Source organism: Muscardinus avellanarius (assembly GCF_963383645.1).
Source record: "Muscardinus avellanarius genome assembly, chromosome: 6".
NCBI classification, from domain to species: Eukaryota; Metazoa; Chordata; class Mammalia; order Rodentia; family Gliridae; genus Muscardinus; species Muscardinus avellanarius.
The window spans coordinates 74,984,407-75,004,922 of record NC_137791.1 but is presented as its reverse complement, the minus strand read 5'-3'; the positions used below and the strand labels follow the sequence as shown (position 1 = coordinate 75,004,922).

General features: G+C 43.0%; 1 protein-coding gene across 1 annotated transcript in view; it reads left to right on the top strand.

Annotated features, from left to right (window-relative positions):
* Positions 1 to 20,516, top strand: part of FRAS1 (Fraser extracellular matrix complex subunit 1) — a gene marked incomplete at its 3' end in the record, with an annotated part of 480,497 nt that overhangs the window by 458,899 nt on the left and 1,082 nt on the right. Inside the window, exons 67-73 of the mRNA XM_080697854.1 lie at positions 2,594 to 2,744; positions 4,816 to 4,923; positions 6,588 to 6,747; positions 11,388 to 11,504; positions 13,836 to 14,002; positions 18,225 to 18,430; positions 19,511 to 19,657. Coding sequence (XP_080553980.1) covers positions 2,594 to 2,744; positions 4,816 to 4,923; positions 6,588 to 6,747; positions 11,388 to 11,504; positions 13,836 to 14,002; positions 18,225 to 18,430; positions 19,511 to 19,657 — 1,056 coding nt within the window. The remainder of the gene's footprint in view (positions 1 to 2,593; positions 2,745 to 4,815; positions 4,924 to 6,587; positions 6,748 to 11,387; positions 11,505 to 13,835; positions 14,003 to 18,224; positions 18,431 to 19,510; positions 19,658 to 20,516) is intronic.

Genomic DNA, 20,516 nt, shown 5'->3' with positions numbered 1-20,516 from the left:
GCTTCATCACTTTGAGAACGTATCTTTGATTAAAACGTGTTTCTCTTTACATTGCCTCTGTTTGGTTTCTCGTTTGGTATACACTACTGCCCTCTACTGAAAAGGCTTTTCAGGCAGTTGTAGTTTTACTTCTCTTTCTGCAGTTGCATAACCTACAGCCAGTGGAAAATGCAAAAGGAAGTGATTTTTCTTCCCTCCCTTGGTCCCTCAAAAATCAGTATTCTCTGTTCTTCAGGGTTTGCCTTAATTACATGTTTGGATATTTTTGTTCAAAATATACTTTAAAAATCCCAAAGAAATTTTATCATGTATGTTTCACTTTTTAAACAAACACAGAAAAGATATATACACAAAAATATTTCATTGTTGCCTGATTTTAAAAAATAGTTGAAATGGCTGATATGTCATAGAAAAAAATATAGAACCTAGCACAATCCCTAGTCTATATCTTTTTCTATCAAATATCAGCAGAATTGGATAAGACACTCTGAGCCTCATCTGAAGTTGTGTCTAATAATCTCAGCATGGGAAGATAATTAGCACAGTGTCTGGCATAAGATAGAGATACAATAAATGTTTACTAGAGATTTTTCTCTTGTTATGGATTAGGAAGTAGTATTATGAGGACTAAAGGAGAACAGGGGAAAAACAGAGAAGGGAAAATTAACTTTGCCAACCAACTAGAGGACCATTAAGGTTCTCATATGAACAATCGTGAGATGGGCAGGCACAGTTAGCAGAGCCTGGGTATTCATGGGCAGATATAGTGTAAAATCCAGAAAAAAATTGGAAATTTTCCAAAGAAAACAGAATAAGGAATATCACAGGGGGTGTTTAAATGAATAGGATATTTGTAGAGTCTTTTGAAGAATTGGCATCAAATTTTAAATCACTGACAACTTTGAATATAAAAACACCTTAAAGTAGTTTTTGTTAATATTGATAATGTATTTGGTTATTTTCATTAATTAACAATAGAAACACTTTACAGTTTTTCAAACCAAAGGGGGGAAAAGCCCCATAATATGTTATAGTATTCAATCAATGACAAAATTAAATTATTTCAAACTAATTAACTTATCTTTTGTGGTAAAATAAATATATATTTATAAAAGGAAATATAAATCTTAACTTCCCCACTCACACATGCACAATTAGCTTTACCATGAAATCTTCTAATTTTTTGTGATCTTTCTATCAATTTTTGTTCATTCATTAGTAAGATAAATATTATTGGGCCAAATTAATTACAGTAATGGGAACCTTTCAGAAAGAGGTGTTCTCTTGGAAGTATGCTATGCTTGCTACCTTTTCAAAATTCTTTCTGAAGCACTGTACAAAATAGGTAATTATGGAGCCAGGCATGGTGGCGCATGTTTGTAATCCCAGCATTTGAGAGGCTGAGACAGGAGGATCGTGGTTCTTGGACAGCCTCAGCTACTTAGTGAGGCCCTCTGCAATTCAGTGAGACCCTGTTTCAAAATAAAAAATAAAAAAAAATAGGGCTGGGAGTGTAGCTCAGAGGTAGAATGCCCTGGATTTCAACCCCAGTACCACAATAAATAAATAAATAAATAATAAATAAATAAATAATAAATAAATAAATAAATAAAAGGTGTATTCATTTCAAGTCACCCCCCCATGCCATTTTGGCATGGGGCTGTATTTCTATGTTCTGTATTTCTATATTTCTAATAAACTTCTTTAAATCTTCAATAAATAAATAAATAAAGACACACACACACACACACACACACACACACATATATATATATACATACATATATATAGTAGGTAATTATGGGAATGCATATAGTGCTGAGCTATTGGTAAGCTTCAAAGGTATGAATTCCAAGCCTTTGTTTTTGTTTTTGTTTTGCAGCAGTGCAGAGGATTTAACCCAGGTGCATTCTACCTCTGAGCTACACCCCCATCCCTATGTTTTATTCTTTATTTTGAAACAGGATCTCACTAAGTTGCAAAGGGCCTCACTAAGCAGCTGAGGCTGTCCGAGAACCTGCAGTCCTCTTGTCTCAGCCTCCCAAGTACTGGGATTACAAGCATGTGTCACCATGCCCAGCTTCAGGCCTTTGTTCTTAGAGGAGAAGGCACCAGTCCTCATCTAACATCCCAAATCAGGCACATGCTCATCCCAGGGCTTCAGACTTGGGAATCTTCCTGATAATTGTTGGTCCGAGCTCTCCACCGGGTCCCTGGAGAACTGTCCACAGAGGGAGTACACACTGTGAGGCAGACCCCAGAGCCAGCAGGTCACCCTGGGGAATGACTGATACTCTAAATTCTCAGCTAAGGCTCTTGCAACTGAAGAGTGCCAGTAAAGCTAATTCTCACTCATTGGCAGTATTTTTGTTCAGCTCTCACCTCCTCAGAGAAGCCTTTGCACATCACTCTTTCGAAAGATGCATCCTGACCACCTTCCACCCTCTTACTTTATTTTATTTAAAAATAAAGCACAGTCATGGGCAGTTGATTATTAAAAGTAAGTAAGTGAAAATTAGACTGAGGAGTGATGATCATGTCTGCCCATTCGTACCCAAAGAATAAGTCTCTGTGCCCACTTTTTCCTTGGCAGGTGAGAGACTCTGCTCAGTCCTTCCTGACGGTGCATGTGCCTCTCTACGTGTCCTACATTTATGTGACCGCCCCCAGGGGCTGGGCCTCCTTGGAGCACCACACGGAAATGGAGTTCTCCTTCTTCTATGACACCGTTCTCTGGAGAACAGGTGTGTACGTCACCCTCAATCAAGACTAAGTAGTGACTTTTAACCGCAGCCGCACTTCTGTCATCCTGCGGAAAGTCAAAGGAGGACCACCACCTCAAGTCTGGAAAGTGTAGACTGGTGCTTCCTGAGAAAGAACCATGTCCATATCTGCTGGTGCTGGGTGGCAGATAGCCAGAAGTCTAGAATGACAAATGACAGCGGGGCTGACCACGAGGGATTCGGGGAGTGTGGACTTTTGGAGTGTGATCGTGCTCAGCTTCTCCTGGTTTGGTTCATCTTGTTTAAGAAGCAGAAGGAGCAGGGCGCAGCGGCGCATGCCTGCGATCCTAGTATTTGGGAGGCTGAGAAGAAGGATAAGGATTATAGGTTCAAGGCCAGTAGCACAGAGTAACTTAGTGAGACTGTTTCAAAATAAAATAAAATAGGGCTGGGGGGTGTAGCTAAGAGATAGAAGAATGCCTCTGAGTTCAATCTCCAGCACCATCCAGAGGATTTTACGTATGGAAATGAAGAAAACATGCTTGATTGCTCTGTCAAGGGGCCCGCTTTATTCATTTGACATAGTTGGCTCTTTTGTTGGTTCTCAAGAGGAGAGAGTTTAACAATACAGACTGTGTGTGTGTGTGTGTGTGTGTGTGTGTGTGTGTGTGTGTGTGTGTGAGGAGAGAGAGAGAGAGAGAGAGAGATACTGGGGGTGGAACCCAGGGGCTTTCTACCTCTGGGCTATACTCCCGGACCTATTTTATATTTTATTTGGAAACAGGGTCTCACTAAGTTGCTGAGAGCCTCACTAAGTAGCTGAGGCTGGCTACTTAGTGTGATCCTCCTGTCACAGCCTCCCAAGCACGAGGATTACAAGCGTGCGCCACCACGCCCGGCTTAACAATACTGACTTTTTAAGATGATCTTCACCTCGGGCTTGTCCCTGTTCCTGCTCCCTTCCAAAGGATCTTCTGAGGGTTGGGCCCGAGGCAGCCTCTCAGGAGGAGTGCACACCCCAGGCCCATCTGGGATCTCCCCATTGACCTGCTCCCACTGCTAATGAGAATATGGCCCCTAAAACTCCCAGGTTCTTTCTCCCACTCATTCACTGGGGCTCAGTTATTTTTGTTGTTCTTTTGTTGTGTCTTTTGTTTGCTCATTTCTTCTCATTCTCTGAGTCCTATACTTCAACATGACCCGAAACCCATTTCCGCTTACTTCTACTTCTCCTACTCCATCTCTCCAGCTCCAGGTGTGATACACATGAATAAATTAAATACATACACACATACTCAGGTAAACTGAGGCGGAGATGCTAAAGGACTCTTGGGTTTTTCTTGAGAGAGGGCTTCATCTCTAATAACTGAACATGTGTTATCCTTGATTCTATTAAATGGCTTAAGCTAAATCATTTATTTCCTTTATATTTCTCATGAGAAAATGCATTTTCCCACCTGGGTCAGCTAGTTCCCTGAACTTTTATTTTGTCTTGTTTATTTTTCTCCTCTGTTTGTTGCCTTGTATTTTGGGGCCATTATAAACCATTGGGCATCACAACTTCAGCTGGCTTATTTAAGCCACAGCTTACTTATGTCCCACCTAGACAGCTGGCCTTCCTCAAGCTTCCCTGCAATTCTCCACTGGTTTGAGTATAAGATGTAGCCATCCAGACCTAGGAATTTATTAAGTCCTGAAAGGAAAAGAAAATATAGTATGAAGTATATGCACTGTAACCACATCTTGGTATGAAGTTTGATGGTAAGAAGTTTTAGAGCTGTTATTTTCTGAGTTATGGGCTGAACCCTGCATGTGGACTAGGTCTTATATGTATGAAGAGTCTACATCCAGGGTGGTAGAACTGTTTTAAAAAAAAGTATCAAGTGAAATGAGCTGTCAGACTATTTTAATTGGCAGATATCTCTATAAAGTCTTTTCTCGTGCGAGTATATAAGGTTTCTCTTAAGTCACATTCAAATAAATGTGCAGTTCTACTTACAGATGTCCCTGGGATAACTTCAAAGTAAGTTACTATCTGGGAGGTCTTCTCCATGCCCTAACTTGGATGTGTTGTGTATAATTGCCTGCCCAGGAATTCAGACAGACAGTGTGCTCTCTGCAAGGCTTCAGATAATAAGAATCTATATTCGAGAGGATGGCCGGCTCGTCATTGAATTCAAGACCCATGCCAAATTCAGAGGTAAGATCAGTGTGGCTTTTTAAATCAACTTTTTTTTATTAAGAAATGGTGTGTACAAAAATAAAAGTTGAAAAATTAGAGCAATAAAAAACAAAGTCAAAGGCCAGGCGTAGTGGTGCGCACCTGTAATCCCAGCACTTGGGAGGCTCAGACAGGAAGATCAAAGGTTCAAGCCAGCCTCATCAACTTAGTGAGGCCCTTGCCAACTTAGTGAGACCATGTTTCCAAATAGAATAATAAAAATATGGCTAGGAGGTATAGACAAAGGTAGAATGCCCCTGGGTTCCATCCCCAGCACCACACAAAAAAGTCAATGGCTGTTAATATTTTGATATACATGCAAAAATACACACACACACACACACACACACACACACCTCTTTTTGTCACACTATTTAAATGTCTTCATGTCAAGTATGTTAATCATTTTTCATTGCTGCAACTAAAATACCTGACAAGAGCAACTTAAAGAAAGAAAGGTTTATTTTTGGTTCACATTTTCAGAGGTCCAGTCTATGGTCAGCTGGCTCAAAGCAGAAACATCATGGCAGACAGTCATGGTGGAGAAAAACCACTCAGCTCATAGCGGCCAGGAAGCAGAAAGAGAGGGTGGGTGGGGACAGGTAGAGAGCGGGAACAGATATAGTCTCCAAGGCCATGCCCCAGTGACTTACTTCCTCTGGCCATGTCCAGACTGCCCCTCTAACCACTTCCCAGTAAGTCCAGTCATATCACCATTAAATAGATGGGTCCACTGACAAGGTCAGAGCCCGCATAATTAATTTTTTTAACCTCTGAACATTGCTTCATTGTCTTACAGGCTTTCAGATGAACATTCCAGATCCTAACCATAACATCAAGTTACCCTAAATACTTCATGAAACATCTTCTAAAACAAGGGCATTTTTTCACATAATCACAGTACTATTTTAACCTCCATTATATTTAACATTGATTTAATAATGTCCAGTCTCTATGCATATTCTAGTATCCCAAAAATGTCTTTTCTACTTGTGTTTATTTTTCTTTGCATTTATTTTATATCTGTATAAGACGAAGTTGGCTCCACTCGAGTTCATATTACATTTTGGTTGTTTTCTTTTTAATTTTCTTTTTTAAATCTAGAATAGCCTACCTAGTTTTATTTATTCACATCACTATGACTGAAGTTTTAAAGAAAAGCAGTATCATGTTGAGTAACCTTTATCTTTTAATAATGTTTACAGTTGTTCACTTCTGCCAAGGACTTAAGTAGCCCTAATTTTTTTAACCAACATTGATATTTCCAGTTATAAGCTACTAACCCTTTTTATATCCTAGAAACATGTTGGTTGGAATTCAAAGCTAAGTATATCCAATGTGCATAGTCAGATTATTATGTATAAACTCAGAACCATTTCCACAAGGAATATTTATGTATTATATATTATATTCATATGTTATATTATATAGTCATATTTTATGACTATCAAGACATGAGGAGGTGATGGACTGGGGTATGACATGCTGTCTCAACCAATGTGAAATATATTCGAAGGGACAAAAAGATATAACATTAATTGCTAGATAGAAGAACATTAATTCAGTTCTTAGATGTTTGGAAAGATTTTACCACAAGTACAATAAAACTCACAAATAAGTATGTGTGTTTCCCCTTGAAATAGGACAGTTTGTGATGGAGCATCACACTCTCCCCGATGTGAAATCTTTCATATTGACTCCAGACCACCTAGGAGGAATTGAATTTGACCTACAGCTCTTGTGGAGTGCTCAGACTTTCGATTCTCCATATCAACTCTGGAGAGCCACAAGCTCTTATAACAGGTAAACACGGTCATGGACGCTTCCGGATTGATCTGAAAAGTTGCCTGTTTCTTTCAGAATCTGGAGCATAGGGATTATCTCTGAAGGCTGGGTTTCTATTTTAAAAGACGCATAAAAACAACCATCTTACAAAGAAAGAAAGAAATGAATCTAGACTCTAACCCAGATGAACTTCTAAAGTGTCAACCAGGAAGAGATCATGCTTATACCAAGGGAAAAAACCAGGAAGAGCATACAGTCGCTTCCATTCATCCTGCTGGCTAGAACTTAGTCTTCGAGCACAGCTACCTAGAAAGTATGTCAGCTACACCTCAGATTAAGAAGTTCCATGTCAATTTGCACAAACAATGCAAATTCCAGGATCTCTGGTTGTTAGGTCCAGGTGCCAACCCCAATGGACAAATGACCAATACATAAATAACAAGATTTACAGTTCTCCCATACTCAGTACGCAAGTAGAATAGGAAGTGGATACGTATAGTAAAATATCTAATTTTTGAAAGAATGGAGAGAGCAGAATTAAAACTACCATGAAAAAGGATAAAGGGACTGGGAGGAGTCTATCATAAATATTATTATCCCCATTTTACGGATCATGAAATTAAGAGTTTTATCTAGCATGAAAATCCTGTTCCAGTATTATAGTTAAAAATGGCATATTGTCTCAAGAATCATTTCCAAAAGGATTTTTCATTATAAATGTTTCATCTTATATCAGGTGCTTTTATTGTGTAGTAACTCCTTTGAAGTCCATGTATTAGAATCTTCAGGGACCACGCTTCTTAGAATCTCATGAAAGCCGGGCGTGGTGGCGCACGCTTGTAATCCCAGCATTCGGGAGGCTGAGACTGGAAGATGGCAGTTCACAGACAGCCTCAGCTACTTAGTGAGGCCCTCTGCAACTCAGTGAATCCCGATTTCAAAATAAAGAATAAAAAATAGAGCAGGGGGTGTAGCTCTGAAGTTGAATGCCTCTGGGTTCCATCCCCAGACCTGCAAAAGAAAAAAACAAACAAAAAACCCTCATGAGATTATCATGTACTTGTCCCAGTTTAGAGGCAGAGAACTCACTGAACTCCTCACTGTCTCCTGGATAACGTTCCCACCATCCTGTAGCACATAAGGCCCCACCCTTGCCTGAGCCTCATCTCAAACCCAGTCGTCTGATCACATCAAAATCTCACTAGTCCCTGAACCCACCAGTCCATCCACGCCTCTGTACCTTTGTAATTCCCTCAACCCTCTCTGTTCTTTACTCCTGCAAAATGCCAACTCCTCAAGTAATAATTCCTCTGGGACAGTTTCCCCAATGTCCTGTTCAGTGCTAATAGTTCCCTCCTTCTGGTTCTACTTTGTTCCAGCTTACAGTGTAGCCTGCCTCATTAACTTATGATGGTGCTGTTTTTTCTCCACTGGGGTTATGAGCCTCCCTACGGTAGAAGGCTTGTCTCATTCATCCTAAAGCCCACAGCAAATTTTAGTACATCATGTGTCCTGGATAAGCATCTGTTAGGAGTTTATTTTTGAGGTAAGGAGATAAAACATAGGTAAATAAATGGCAAAATGAGGACACCACCAAGCATTCTGTGCTGAGTGTATTATGAAAGGTAGAGAACATTAAGACCCCTGTGGTTGAGGGAATAGATTGCCCAACCAGAATGCACACAGCTTGCTGGGGTAGATGAGGTAACTTTTGTTGTACGTTGTGATATGGAAAATGTTCCATTTTTAGAAAGGAGGTGAAAACAACAGGATTAAGAACCTGCATCTAAGCCAGGTGTGGTAGCACATGCTTAAAATCACAGTACTTGGGAAGCTGAGACCGGAGAATCCCAGATTCGTGGCCCACATGAGCAACTTAGGGAGACCCTGTTTCAAAACAAAACAATAAAATAGAACTGGGTGTTGCTCAAAGGTAGAATGCCCCTGGGTTCGATCCCCAGTACCAAAAAAGAAAAAAGAAAAAGACCTGCATCTAGTCTGTGTTTAACACAGTTGCACAGTTAATGAGGAAGTTGACCTAATTGCATTTAAGAATGGGGGAAAAAATAGGACTGAGGGCCTGAGAGACTGTGGAGTTTACCCTGCATTTATTTGTTAACCAAACATTTATTCAACCTTTACAGTGTGTCTGAGAGTGTTTTTGGAATTTTGTATCAATAAAAAATAAAGATCCCTGAACATAAGACTTTTAGCAAAGTAAGAAGACATAGAAACAGCAGGGATAATCAGTAAGTACAGTCACTTGCCATGTAATGACGTGTAGACAGCAGTGGTCCATAGGATTATACCACCTAGTGACTTCATGACCATCTTAGTTTGATGCTCAGGCAGTGGCAGAATAGTCTGATGATGCATTTTCCAGATCATTTGTCTGTCCCTAGTGACACGTGACTGTATAATATATGTCAGCAAATGATAAGTGATATGGAAAAACAATGCATTGATCAGGAACAAGGAAACATATTTTGTGTGTGTGTGGTATGGGGGATTGAACCCAGAAGCATTCTATCACCAAACTATACCCATCCTCTTTTTTAGTTTTTCATTTTGAAACAGAGTCTGAGAGTTACCAAGAATCTCCCAAAGTTGCTGAGGCTGTCCTTGAACCTGCAATCCTCCTGTCTCAGTTTCTTGAGTACTGGGATTAGAGGTGTGTTCCAACACACTAGACTGACATTCTAATTTTAATTAGGATATTCCCAGTGGACCTCATGAGAAAGGTAAATACGACCAAAGACTTGCAGAAGGCAAGGGAGTTGGCTAGACAAATACCTGGAAAAGAGGGCTGCTGGCAGTTCCTGAGGTGACTGCATTTCCAGGATCTCAGGAAATATTAAGGAGGCCAGTGTGGCTTCAGGGAAAGATCAGGGAAGAGGATAATAGACAGTGAGAAGTGAGAAGTGGAGGTGGGGCCACTGCATGGAGCCTTGTAAGCCAGTGTGTGATTCCACTGCAACCAGGGCCCTGCAGGGTTTGAGCAGAGGACAGAGGCTGTGTCCTGAATTTTTAAAAGCAAGGTGTAGGCATGGATTTTTTTTCCTAATGAAATATTTCTACTAATTAAGGATTACTATCACATTATAGGTATCCATTTTTATTTAATTCAAATACAGTATACAAGGTCTCATTTCCTGTTGCTCCAAGCTTTGGAGGAAGATAGGGATCATGTAGAAAAACTGAAAATACACAGACTTCAGAGTAAGAAGGAGCTTAGAAATGAAGCCCCAAACTTGTATGCTTTGTTTAAAGTCATATAGTCATGGCAGTGGCAATGCTAAAGCAGGATCGGGCTTTCTCATGGTGTCCAGCATCTACAATTCCACTAAAATGATCCTAAGATATGCCATAGAAGTGTTACCATTTTTTAAGCCAAATCTTCACTATCACTGTACTAATAAAATGATTGGGGATGTAGCTCAGTAATGGTGTGCTTGCCTAGCATGTGCTAGGCGCTGGGTTCAATCCCCAGCACAAGAAAAAAGAATAGAACTAATAAATAATAAATGAAAAAATAATCAGCAAGGAATGAACACGGCAAATGTTAGAACTGTTCAGAGATCACTCGCTACAATTAAAATCAAGATTCATACACACAAACCGTGTGTTCTTCATTCAATGGATGGCAGCCTCTCCTGCCCTTTGAAACATTTTCCTGAAGTTCCTAGGTGTTTGGCTGCCTTCCGGGTGACCTGCCAGGGCTGGGGCTGCTGCCCAGTGACAAAAGTAGGAAATGAACGCGATAAGGGGAACCAAGACCCTGAGGCTGCAGTGCTGAGACCTAGAGAATCCTGTGTCTCTCCACATTTAGGGAAACTCTCAGTGAATACCTCCAGAGAGGAGGGACAGTGTTCTTCAGCTTCATACAGGGATGAGGCTGTAGGGCTTGAGAGGGGAACCAAGTGGAATGGGTGTGGGGCACCCTGCAGGGCTTGGCTTGCAAGGCTTCCGTTATGCTCTGGAGTGGTGTTCTGCAATCCTGAAGCAGTTGCCACCTCTTCTTCTTTTTTTTTACTTTTTATTTTTTGGTGGTGGTACTAAGGTTCCTGGAAACCCTTCTACCTCCGGGCTACACTCCTAGACCTAGTTTATACTTTTTATTTGGAAACAGGGTCTCTTAAGCCAGTGAGTCTGGCTTCGAACCTGCGCAATCCTCCTGTCTCTGCCTCCAAAGCGCAGGCATTACAAGCGTGCGCCACCACACCTGGTGGCCATTGCCACCTCTTCTATACAAGCAGCTCTTGACACAATCACAGCTTAATAGATAAGGGCTTTCGCATCTGAGAATGGATCATGCAGGGTGTCAGCGAACAAGCCACAACATTGTCAGACATGTTTTATGAAATCTAAAGGAAATTATGAAATCTAAAGGAAATGCCAGTTTTGTTTTGTCATCACCTGAGCCTTTTAGGTTTTTATAAGCAGTGTGCCTTTCCCAGCTTTCCTTGAATAAGTGAAAGTAGATCTATTTAACACCTCTGGATCATGCCACCTGAAAGGTTTGAATGATCAGAGACAAGTTCCTGAAAATGGTGTTTGCAGGTTTGGACACAAACACCATCTGAACACTGTTGAAGTGGTGACCTTCTAGGGAAGTAAATAATCTGTCAGTTGCTCCCAGTGTGCTCTGCTGTTTCCAGGAAGGACTACTCGGGCGAGTACACCATCTACCTGATCCCTTGCACAGTGCAGCCCACCCAGCCTTGGGTCGACCCAGGAGAGAAGCCTCTGGCCTGTACTGCGCATGCCCCGGAAAGGTAGGCAAATACAGTCGATCCTCCTTATCTGCATTCTCCTTATTTGCAAACCCTCCTACTCACCGATGCTTGTTTATAACCCTCAAATGAACACCCATGCTGCCTTCACAGTCATTCATTGACAGGCACCGAGCACACACACAAAAATTAAGTCACTCAACATGCAAGTCCCCAGCTGAGGCTGGACAAGGCCCTCTAGCTTCTTATTTCAGCTCTCATACTACAAATAAGTGTTCTTTTCACAGTCTATTTAGTGCCATGTTTTTGGATTTTTGTACTTTTTGTTAATGAGCTCTCTTTTTTTAAAATGGTTCCCAAGCATAGCGCTGAAGAAATACAGGAGCTTCCGGTCACACTACATCAACTGATCAGTGCTTAACCTTGCTCTATGTGTGTTCCTGTTTAAAGACCTCATACTGTATATATTATGTATATATTGTGAATTCACTAACATTGGACTCCTGGCCAATAATAGCCCTGTAACACATGCCTGAGTGAAGCTTACCTAATACTCCATAAGGCACATTGCAGCCTTTCTGTGGTTAGAAATACTAGAAAGTACTTCAGTGGAGATCAGATTGGGATTCCACAGAAAACTGGGAATGGATCCACTACTATACCACTACTGGGTATCTTTCCAAAGGGGTTGAAATCAGGGAACTACAGTAACATATGCATGCCCATGTTCATAGCCGCACAATTCACAATAGCCAAAATATAGAACCAACCTAGGTCTCCATCAACAGATGAATGGATTGCAAAATTATGGGAAATGCACACAATGGAATTCTACTCAGCAATTAAAAAAAAGAACAGAATCATTTCATTCCCAAGAAGATGGAAAGACCTAGAGAACATTATGTTAAGTGAAGTTAGCCAAGCACAGAAAGAGAAGGGACATATGTTTTCTCTAATATACTCAAGCTAGGGAGTATTAGGAATACCAGAGGGACTCCAGATAATGGAGGGGAAACCTCAGCAAAGCTAGAAAGGAGGGGTAGGGAAGGAGGAAGGCTGAGGGTAATTAATGGAAAAGCTATATTCGAATATGTGGGTACGTGTGAAAATAACATTGCTAAACTGGACACTCAGTATTGGGAAGGTGGGAAAAGGGGAAGCGGGGGGCAGAGGGGCACCAAGTACTGTGTGGATATATGTCATTGTCAACATGATTCACATCATGATGTGAGACTATAGTGCACCAATAAAAAAAATTAAAAAGGAAAGTACTTTAGGACCGTGCTTGGGATTAAATGGATAAATATGCAGCACAAGGCAGAGGTAGTTTGAAGCCGACATGAGCACAGGGAGAGAGTCAGGGGACTGGCGCCTCTCGTGTGGCCCTCCCCTTGGGTCGAAGCACTGCAAGAGGGACCACGTTGCGAGGGAAGAGCACGCCGAGTTTGGGGTACTTTGAGGAGCCAGAGCTCTGGGTGGAGCTGTCACTTGGCAGCCAGATATGTTTCTGGAGCTTGAAGGAGAGATCTGGACTGGAGAGTTCAGCGTGCCATCACTACCTTTGAGTCACTACCTTTGAGATGGGAAACATTCTTAGTGACAAAGTCGGGGTCTCCGTGGGTGAAATTCCAGAGGGAAAACAGCAGGGGTCCCAGGGCTGGGCTTTGGGGAGCCTGTACCTTCCAGGAGGAGGCAGGGAGAAGGGACTGAGAAAAGGGCCAGGGAGGCTGTAAGAGTCAAGGCAAGAGGGTATGGCTCACCGATGTCCTAAGAAGTGTGACACAGATTGAAATAATGACAGTCTCGGGGCATGTGGATCAAGGTGGGGTAACACTGCAGGAGGCCCTTAACAATCACAAAGCAACACGAAGGGCCTCAGCATAAAAAGGGGAAAGCCAGGCATGGTGGTTCACATCTGTAATCCCAGTACTTAGGAGGCTGAGACAGAAGGATCACAGGTTTGAGACCTTACCTCAGCAATGTAGGGAGACTCCCAGAAACTTAATGAGACCCTGATTCAAAATGAAAGATAAAAAGGGGTGAAGGTGTTGCTCAGAGGCAAAATGCCCTTGGCTTCAAACCCCAGTAACACACACACACACACACACACACACACACACACACACGTAAAAAGGGGGAAAAATCAAAGGGTACCAAAGATTTCCAAAAACTAAATTATTCTTGGTCAAAAGAGCAGATTATCCTTGTAAAGACCAAATCAAGTCCTTCTCCCACATGCGCCTCTTTATTCGGTGAATATTTAGTTCCACAACATAACTGCGCAATCCTGAGTGGGCAGGGAGGACAGGGCAGCTGAGAGGCCGCGTGCACAGCTGACTCTGCTCTAATGAGCTCTCACATCTCCACATTTAGGTTCCTGATCCCCATCGCGTTCCAGCAGACCAACCGCCCCGTGCCTGTGGTCTACTCTCTTAACACTGAATTTCAGCTCTGCAATAATGAGAAGGTGTTCCTAATGGACCCCAACACGTCCGATATGTCACTGGCAGAAATGGATTACAAAGGAGCCTTTTCGAAAGGTGAGTTGCTTCCTCTATCAGCAGAAAGAGGCTCTGCCTAAACATGAGAACCTTTTGGGTGAGTCCCTAGATGGGCACCACTGCTCCTCACCCCTCAGCCACCTTCCCAGTGATGACTCAAGGGCAGCCAAGGTCAAGTCGAGGAGAGGACTCATATTCCTCCTTCATGTTATGAAATAACATCACATCTTGGTACCAAAATGATTGGCAGTGTGGTGCCATTCAAAAGCGCTTTCTGGGTGGTAAGAACACAGGTGTTTCCAATCTGACTTTAACACGGTCTAACAATCTAACAACCTGTCTAATGTTAGGTATGTTGCTTTATTTCTCAGTTCCTCTGAGAGATTGTAATATTAACCCCACTGCCTCTCGGCCTCAAACAGATGGAAACTTCTGTGCTCTTTGTCATGCTTCCTCTGCTAGCAGTGGTGCCTTGGTTTTGACCATTTTCTCCTGAATGGTTTCTTTTGCATCAGCCTCACCAGACACCATCTTGCCTCTCAGATCTCTGCTCCTCACCCTCCTGCCCTGGGCTTTGGCTCCTGCCCCCTGTGCATTTGTATTCCCAGGTCCTGTGCTGGGCTCCTCCAGGTCTTTGTCTAAGCGCTGCATCTCACCATCCCCATAGCTTGTTGCATCCCTTTACTCTGAGCATCCTGTACCCTCACTGCTCCACGGTCATTCCATAAAGTTTGGCCTATCCTGATATCTCCTGAGTGGTGTTTCTACATTCCCATGTGCAGAGATATGAAATTGCTGAGCCTCCCAGAATGGACTCCTTCAGGGACCCAGAGGTGACTAGGGCTGTAATGATCTTCCAAACACACTCCTCCCACCTCTGCTGCCCCAAGGACTGCATTCCCTATTCTAGGTGCCCCAGGAAAACACCTCATTTATCTTCAACTTCTCCTTCACCTGCCACATCACATCATTCATTAAGATAAACAGAATCTGAGCTGGGTGTGGCAGCACACACCTGTAATCCCAGTACTTGGGAGGCTGAGACGGGAGGATCTCAGATTCACGGCCAGCACACAGCAACTTAACAAAACCCTAAAACTAAAAACGGGCTGGGAACTTGGCTGAGAGGTAGAACCCCACTGGGTTCAATCCCCAGGACCCCAAAAGAGAGAAAGAGAAAGAAAAAGAAAGAACAGAATGTGAACCCTAGTCATTTCTTAAAGTCATCCTTTGCCTCACAGCTGTGTTTTAGGCACTTATCTCTCACCAGAGCATTAAAATAGCCCCCTGCCTGGTCTGTGACTCAGGTCTCTGTCTTTGCTCCCTTCTCCATGTTTCTGAACCTAAGCATGTTAAGATCACACTTCCTTAACAGCTTCTAGGAGTTCTTACTTGAATACTCATGTCCATTGTCCTCAGCATGACTAATCTGTCCTCAGGAGTCTGTCCTGCTAGGGCCTCTGCACATCCTCCCCTCCATCCATTCCTTTGGATGAGTAGCTGGTCAGGCAAATCTGAGTTCAAATCCTCTTCCCTCCCCATCATCAATGGGGAAGCTTGGATAAGTTACTTAAAGTGGAAATAATGATTGAGCCTATCTTTTGAGCTCTTGTGAGGATTAAATAAAAGAGTAGGTAAGGAACTTGGAGTCATCAGCAACTTACCAAGACCCTGTTTCAAAATAAAAAGCTTTAAAATGGCTGGGGGTGTAGTTCAGAGGTAGAATGCCTATTGGTTCAATCCCTAGTACCAAAACCAGCAAACAAAACAACAACAACAACAAACTTGTAACCATAGCAGGCACTAAAGAAACAGTGTCCAGACCAGGACTCATGCCAGTCCAGCATTTTGCATTTTGTACATGGACTCTTTTTTGCCTAGAATGCTCTCTCCTGCCTCTCCTTCCTACTCCAAATAGTCTGACAAATGCCTACCTAAATATGCTCAAGTACCTACACAGGCAGACTTGCATGCTTGGCTTTGTGCTCCTCTAACATAACATGCCTTCCCTGTGGGGGGTTGATAGTGTGGATTGTGCAGCCAGATTCCTTTGACTCAATCCCACCTTCACCACTTGCTAGCTGTAGTGAATTCGCTTAGCCACCCAGTGACTCAGTTTTCTCATTTGCAAAATTGTGTTACTTGAGTTATTACATGAGAAGAACTTAGCATACTGCCTAACAAATAGTGAGTTTGATTTAAATTAGCTGTTTTTAATCAATCACTTTGCTTTTATTCCTGTCTTCTTGCCTGCATCTCACTCACCATTTTGTCCCGTGTAGGTAACAGAGTGCTTGCCTTATATTAAATACTTAAGTAATGCTTATTGAATTAAAGAAGTAACCAATGATGAATTAGTAGCTCTCTTCATAAAAATATATTTGTTACTCTAAGAGAACATGTTAGATCCTTTCTACCCCTGACATTTCTTTTTTTTAATTTATTTTTATTGGTGCATTGTAATTATACATCACATTGGAATATAAGACTTGAGAGGATATACAAGCACATATCATCTAATTAGCCCTCATCCAGTCCCCATCCCATTCCCTCCCCCTCCCTCGATCCCATGCTTGTTTGGTGATTAACCTTGATACATATGTTTATGTACCTTCTGCTTTTTAAAGAGGCTTCATCCTCCCCTATTCCATACCCTCTGATTGGTCACCTTAATTGTTTCACTATAGGGCCCTTTCTATAGCTCGACCACTTCCTTTTGCCCATTTCCTCCTAGTTATTGCTGATTAGGGGAAGCATCTGGTTTTAATTTTCTGCGATATTTCTCTGTGCTTGCCACATTGCAAATACCGATCCCACTCTTGACGGCCCCAGTTGTGGTCTGGCTACCCGGTGGACTGATCCAGACCTCACTGGCTCAAGCAGCGGCCTTGCCTCATGGGAGGCCCCGGTTCTGGCCTCGCTGGCCCCGACACTGGCCTAACCCCTCAGCTGGCTTCGATCCTGGCCTCGGAGGCCCCAGCACCAGCCTTCCTCATGGCAGGCTCCGATGTTAGCCGATGGCCCCAGCACCGGCCTAACCCCTTGGCAGGCTCCAATCCCGGCCTCAGAGGCCTCAATAGCGGCCTTGCCTCACGGAAGGCTCCGATGCTGGCCAGTGTCCCCGGCACCGGCCTAATCCCTCAGCAGGCTCTGATCCCGGCCTTGGAGGCCCCAGCACCGGCCTTGCCTCGCGGCAGGCTTCAATCCCGGCCTCGCTGGCCCCAGCACCAGCCTAACCCCTCGGCAGGCTCTGATCCCGGCCTCGGAGGCCTCAATAACGGTCTTGCCTCACAGAAGGCTCCGATGCCGGCCGTTGGCCCCGGCACCGGCCTAACCCCTCAGCAGGCTCCGATCCCAGCCTTGGAGGCCCCAGCACCGGCCTTCCCTCACGGCAGCCTCCAATCCCAGCTTTGCTGTGTCCGTCGCCAGCCTCACCCCTCGGCAGGCTCTAATCCAAGCACCCTCTTCGCCCAACTATTTGTCCCACGTTCTTGAGGGTGCGTGGTGGTGGTAACATTCTGCCTCTGGGGTCATTACTTCAAAGGTTCCAGGTGTAATGCATCAGATCTCTGCCTCCCCTGAGTACTGGCCACTGCCACTGCCACTGCCTCCACCATTTCAAATCTTTCCCAAGCTCTTTTTCCATTCTGAATGTTGTCCAGTCTTCCTAAGCATGCGCGACGGTAGCATTCAACCTTTGGTGTAATTTCTCCAAAATAAATAAATAAATAAATAAGGTTGGTAGGCTCCAATTTCTGCTTCTCCTGAATACAAGTCTCCACCACCAACGTGGAGACCGCTTTCAGCACCGCCTTTCTCTTTGGTCTTCGCTAAAGTCTCTCTCCTTACAGGTGATGTCCAAGATTCATAACAATGTAGAGAAGAAGCAGTCCTCCTTAGCGGGGAATTTTTCCAATAATTCCAGTTCATTTAGATAAGTTTTGTCTGCATCTCCAGTATCCTGGCATCTGCCACCTCCTTGACCCCTCTCCGATATTTTCCTTTTTTCTTTTTCTTTTCCTTTTTTACAGGGTCCTTCCGGGTGGAGAGGGGTTCGCCTAGGGGTGCCTCGCCAGCGCCTGCCCACCTGCCCAGAGTCGGGGCCAGGGGCCCGGACCACGGGGTCCTTCTGGGTGGAGAGGGGGGTCGCCTAGGGACACCCCGCCAGCTCCTGGCCACCCGCCCAGGGTCAGGGCCAGGGGCCCGGACCTCTTTTTTTTTTTTAATATCAGATCCAATTGATGTTTTTCCATCTTTTCAGGTCAAATCCTTTATGGCCGAGTACTTTGGAACCCAGAACAAAACCTCAATTCTGCTTACAAACTGCAGCTGGAGAAAGTATATCTTTGCACTGGCAAGGATGGATACGTGCCTTTCTTTGATCCTACGGGGACCATCTACAATGAAGGGCCACAGTATGGCTGCATTCAGCCAAACAAACACCTGAAACACAGATTCCTGTTGTTGGTATGCAACCATTGGTGCCAAGAACCAGATACTCAGTAGAAGTCACCATTTATGAATTCTGCCTAAAGTAGATACAGCCCCACTCTTAATGGGTTTTTCCATATATATTTATATTTGCTACTGTTGCTCTCATAACAGCTAAATGCTAGTATTTATTACTAGATGTGATGATTACAGTGAGTAATGAATGTGACATGCTGTTACTGATGTTCCAGGAAGAGGACACTCTAAGCCACTGCTTCTCAAAGGATGGTCTCGAATCCCTGACACTCTTTCAAGGGGTTCACGAGGTTATAGTGTCTTTCACAGCACTGTGTCTGCCTTCCCATGTTCAGCCCCTCATCAGTTAGGGAAACATGAAAAGCTCATTGATCCGATTTCAGATTCCACACTGTAACTAATCGTTTAAAAATGATCACTTGCCAAGTTTTGATTTAGTACTGAAAACCACCCACAATTATCTGAAAAGCCATGAGCACACTCCTTCCTTTTCCAGCTCCAGAGCTGTGTGAGGCCACATTGTCCTCATATACTTCAGCTAAAACAGCTTATTACAACTGATTGAACCCAGGAGCAGTTAGGATAATCTAGTTCTTTTCTGGAAAGCAGCAAAAATGTAAAACAATGCCAGCTCTCTTTTGTGGGGAGGAGATGGATATAGGCATTTTCACTAAAAGAAAATTAATCTTGCTTATTTAATGTAATGAATTTTCATTGTCCTTTTAGGATGACTTAATACAAAAGTATCTTTAACTTTTCATGTTTAATTTTAGAACAGTAAATATAGATGCTTATAAATAATAAAAGCAAAAGCCCTTTGAGGTCCTTGATTTTTAAGTATATAAAGAGTCCAGAGACCAAAGAGGTGAGAGCTTTTGCTTTAGGCTATCCACTCTGTGTTCTGAAGCCTCCCTTAAAGCAGACCATGACTGCCCACAGGCAGCCAGTGACTCAGAGACCCCTCCCCTGACCCAACCCAAAGCAAGAAGGAAGAGCGCCTGTCCCCTTCCAGTGGCTGCACCAGCCGAGACAGCGGTTCTGTCTTTCTAAATCATATGTTTCTCTTTTCTGAAATTCTAGGACCGCAGTCAGCCAGAGGTCACTGATAAGTACTTCCATGATGTGCCTTTTGAGGCCCACTTTGCTTCTGAGTTGCCTGATTTCCATGTGGTCAGTAGCATGCCAGGTGTGGATGGATTTACTCTGAAAGTAGATGCCCTCTATAAGGTGAGTTTGATGAGAATAGATGCTTAAAGCTAAATCCACTTTAAAGCTGCTGAAAGGAAGACTACATCAACTCTGCACTCTCAGTCTCTTTTTATAGCATTCTCATTGACAGATTTTTTTTAATTGTTATTAAGTTTATCTTTCACCCCAAATTTTCATCATCTATTCCCAGTAAATAAACCAAAATAATGATAAAATTCTTTAATTTGCACATAGTCATCTGTCATTTTGTGCCTCGGGGCTGCATAGGATACACTATTTTTTCCTAAGTACTTTTAAATTACCTACCCTTTTGGCTTTATGCTGAGCCAGCTGATTTTCACAGGCATGTGGAAAATATTGAACAAAATCATATATACAATACAGACAATTCAGGATGCCATCCATGACTGGTGTTAGAAAAACAAAAATGCCCTGAGTTCCAAAAATAAACATGAACTTCCAAGATCAACTTTCACAGTTTTTCTGCCCTCAAATAGTAATTCATGCCCTTGATTTCAGAACTATTATTACTCTTTAGAAGTTATTTCAAGAGCCGGGCGTGGTGGCGCATGCTTGTAATCCCTGCGCTTGGGAGGCTGAGACAGGAGGATCACATGGGTTCGAAGCCAGCCTCAGCTACTTAGTGAGGCTCTCAGCAACTTAGTGAGACCCTGTTTCCAAATAAAATATAAAAAAGGTCTGGGAGTATAGCCCGGAGGTAGAAAGCCTCTGGGTTCCACCCCCAGTACCACCAAAAAAAAAAAAAAAAAGTTATTTCAAAACCATGGAGCTTTCATTGAGGCAGAAGGGAAATAAAATAATTAATGATCTGACCTCTCAAGAGACAATCCCAGAAGTGTTCAGATTCAGCAGTTTT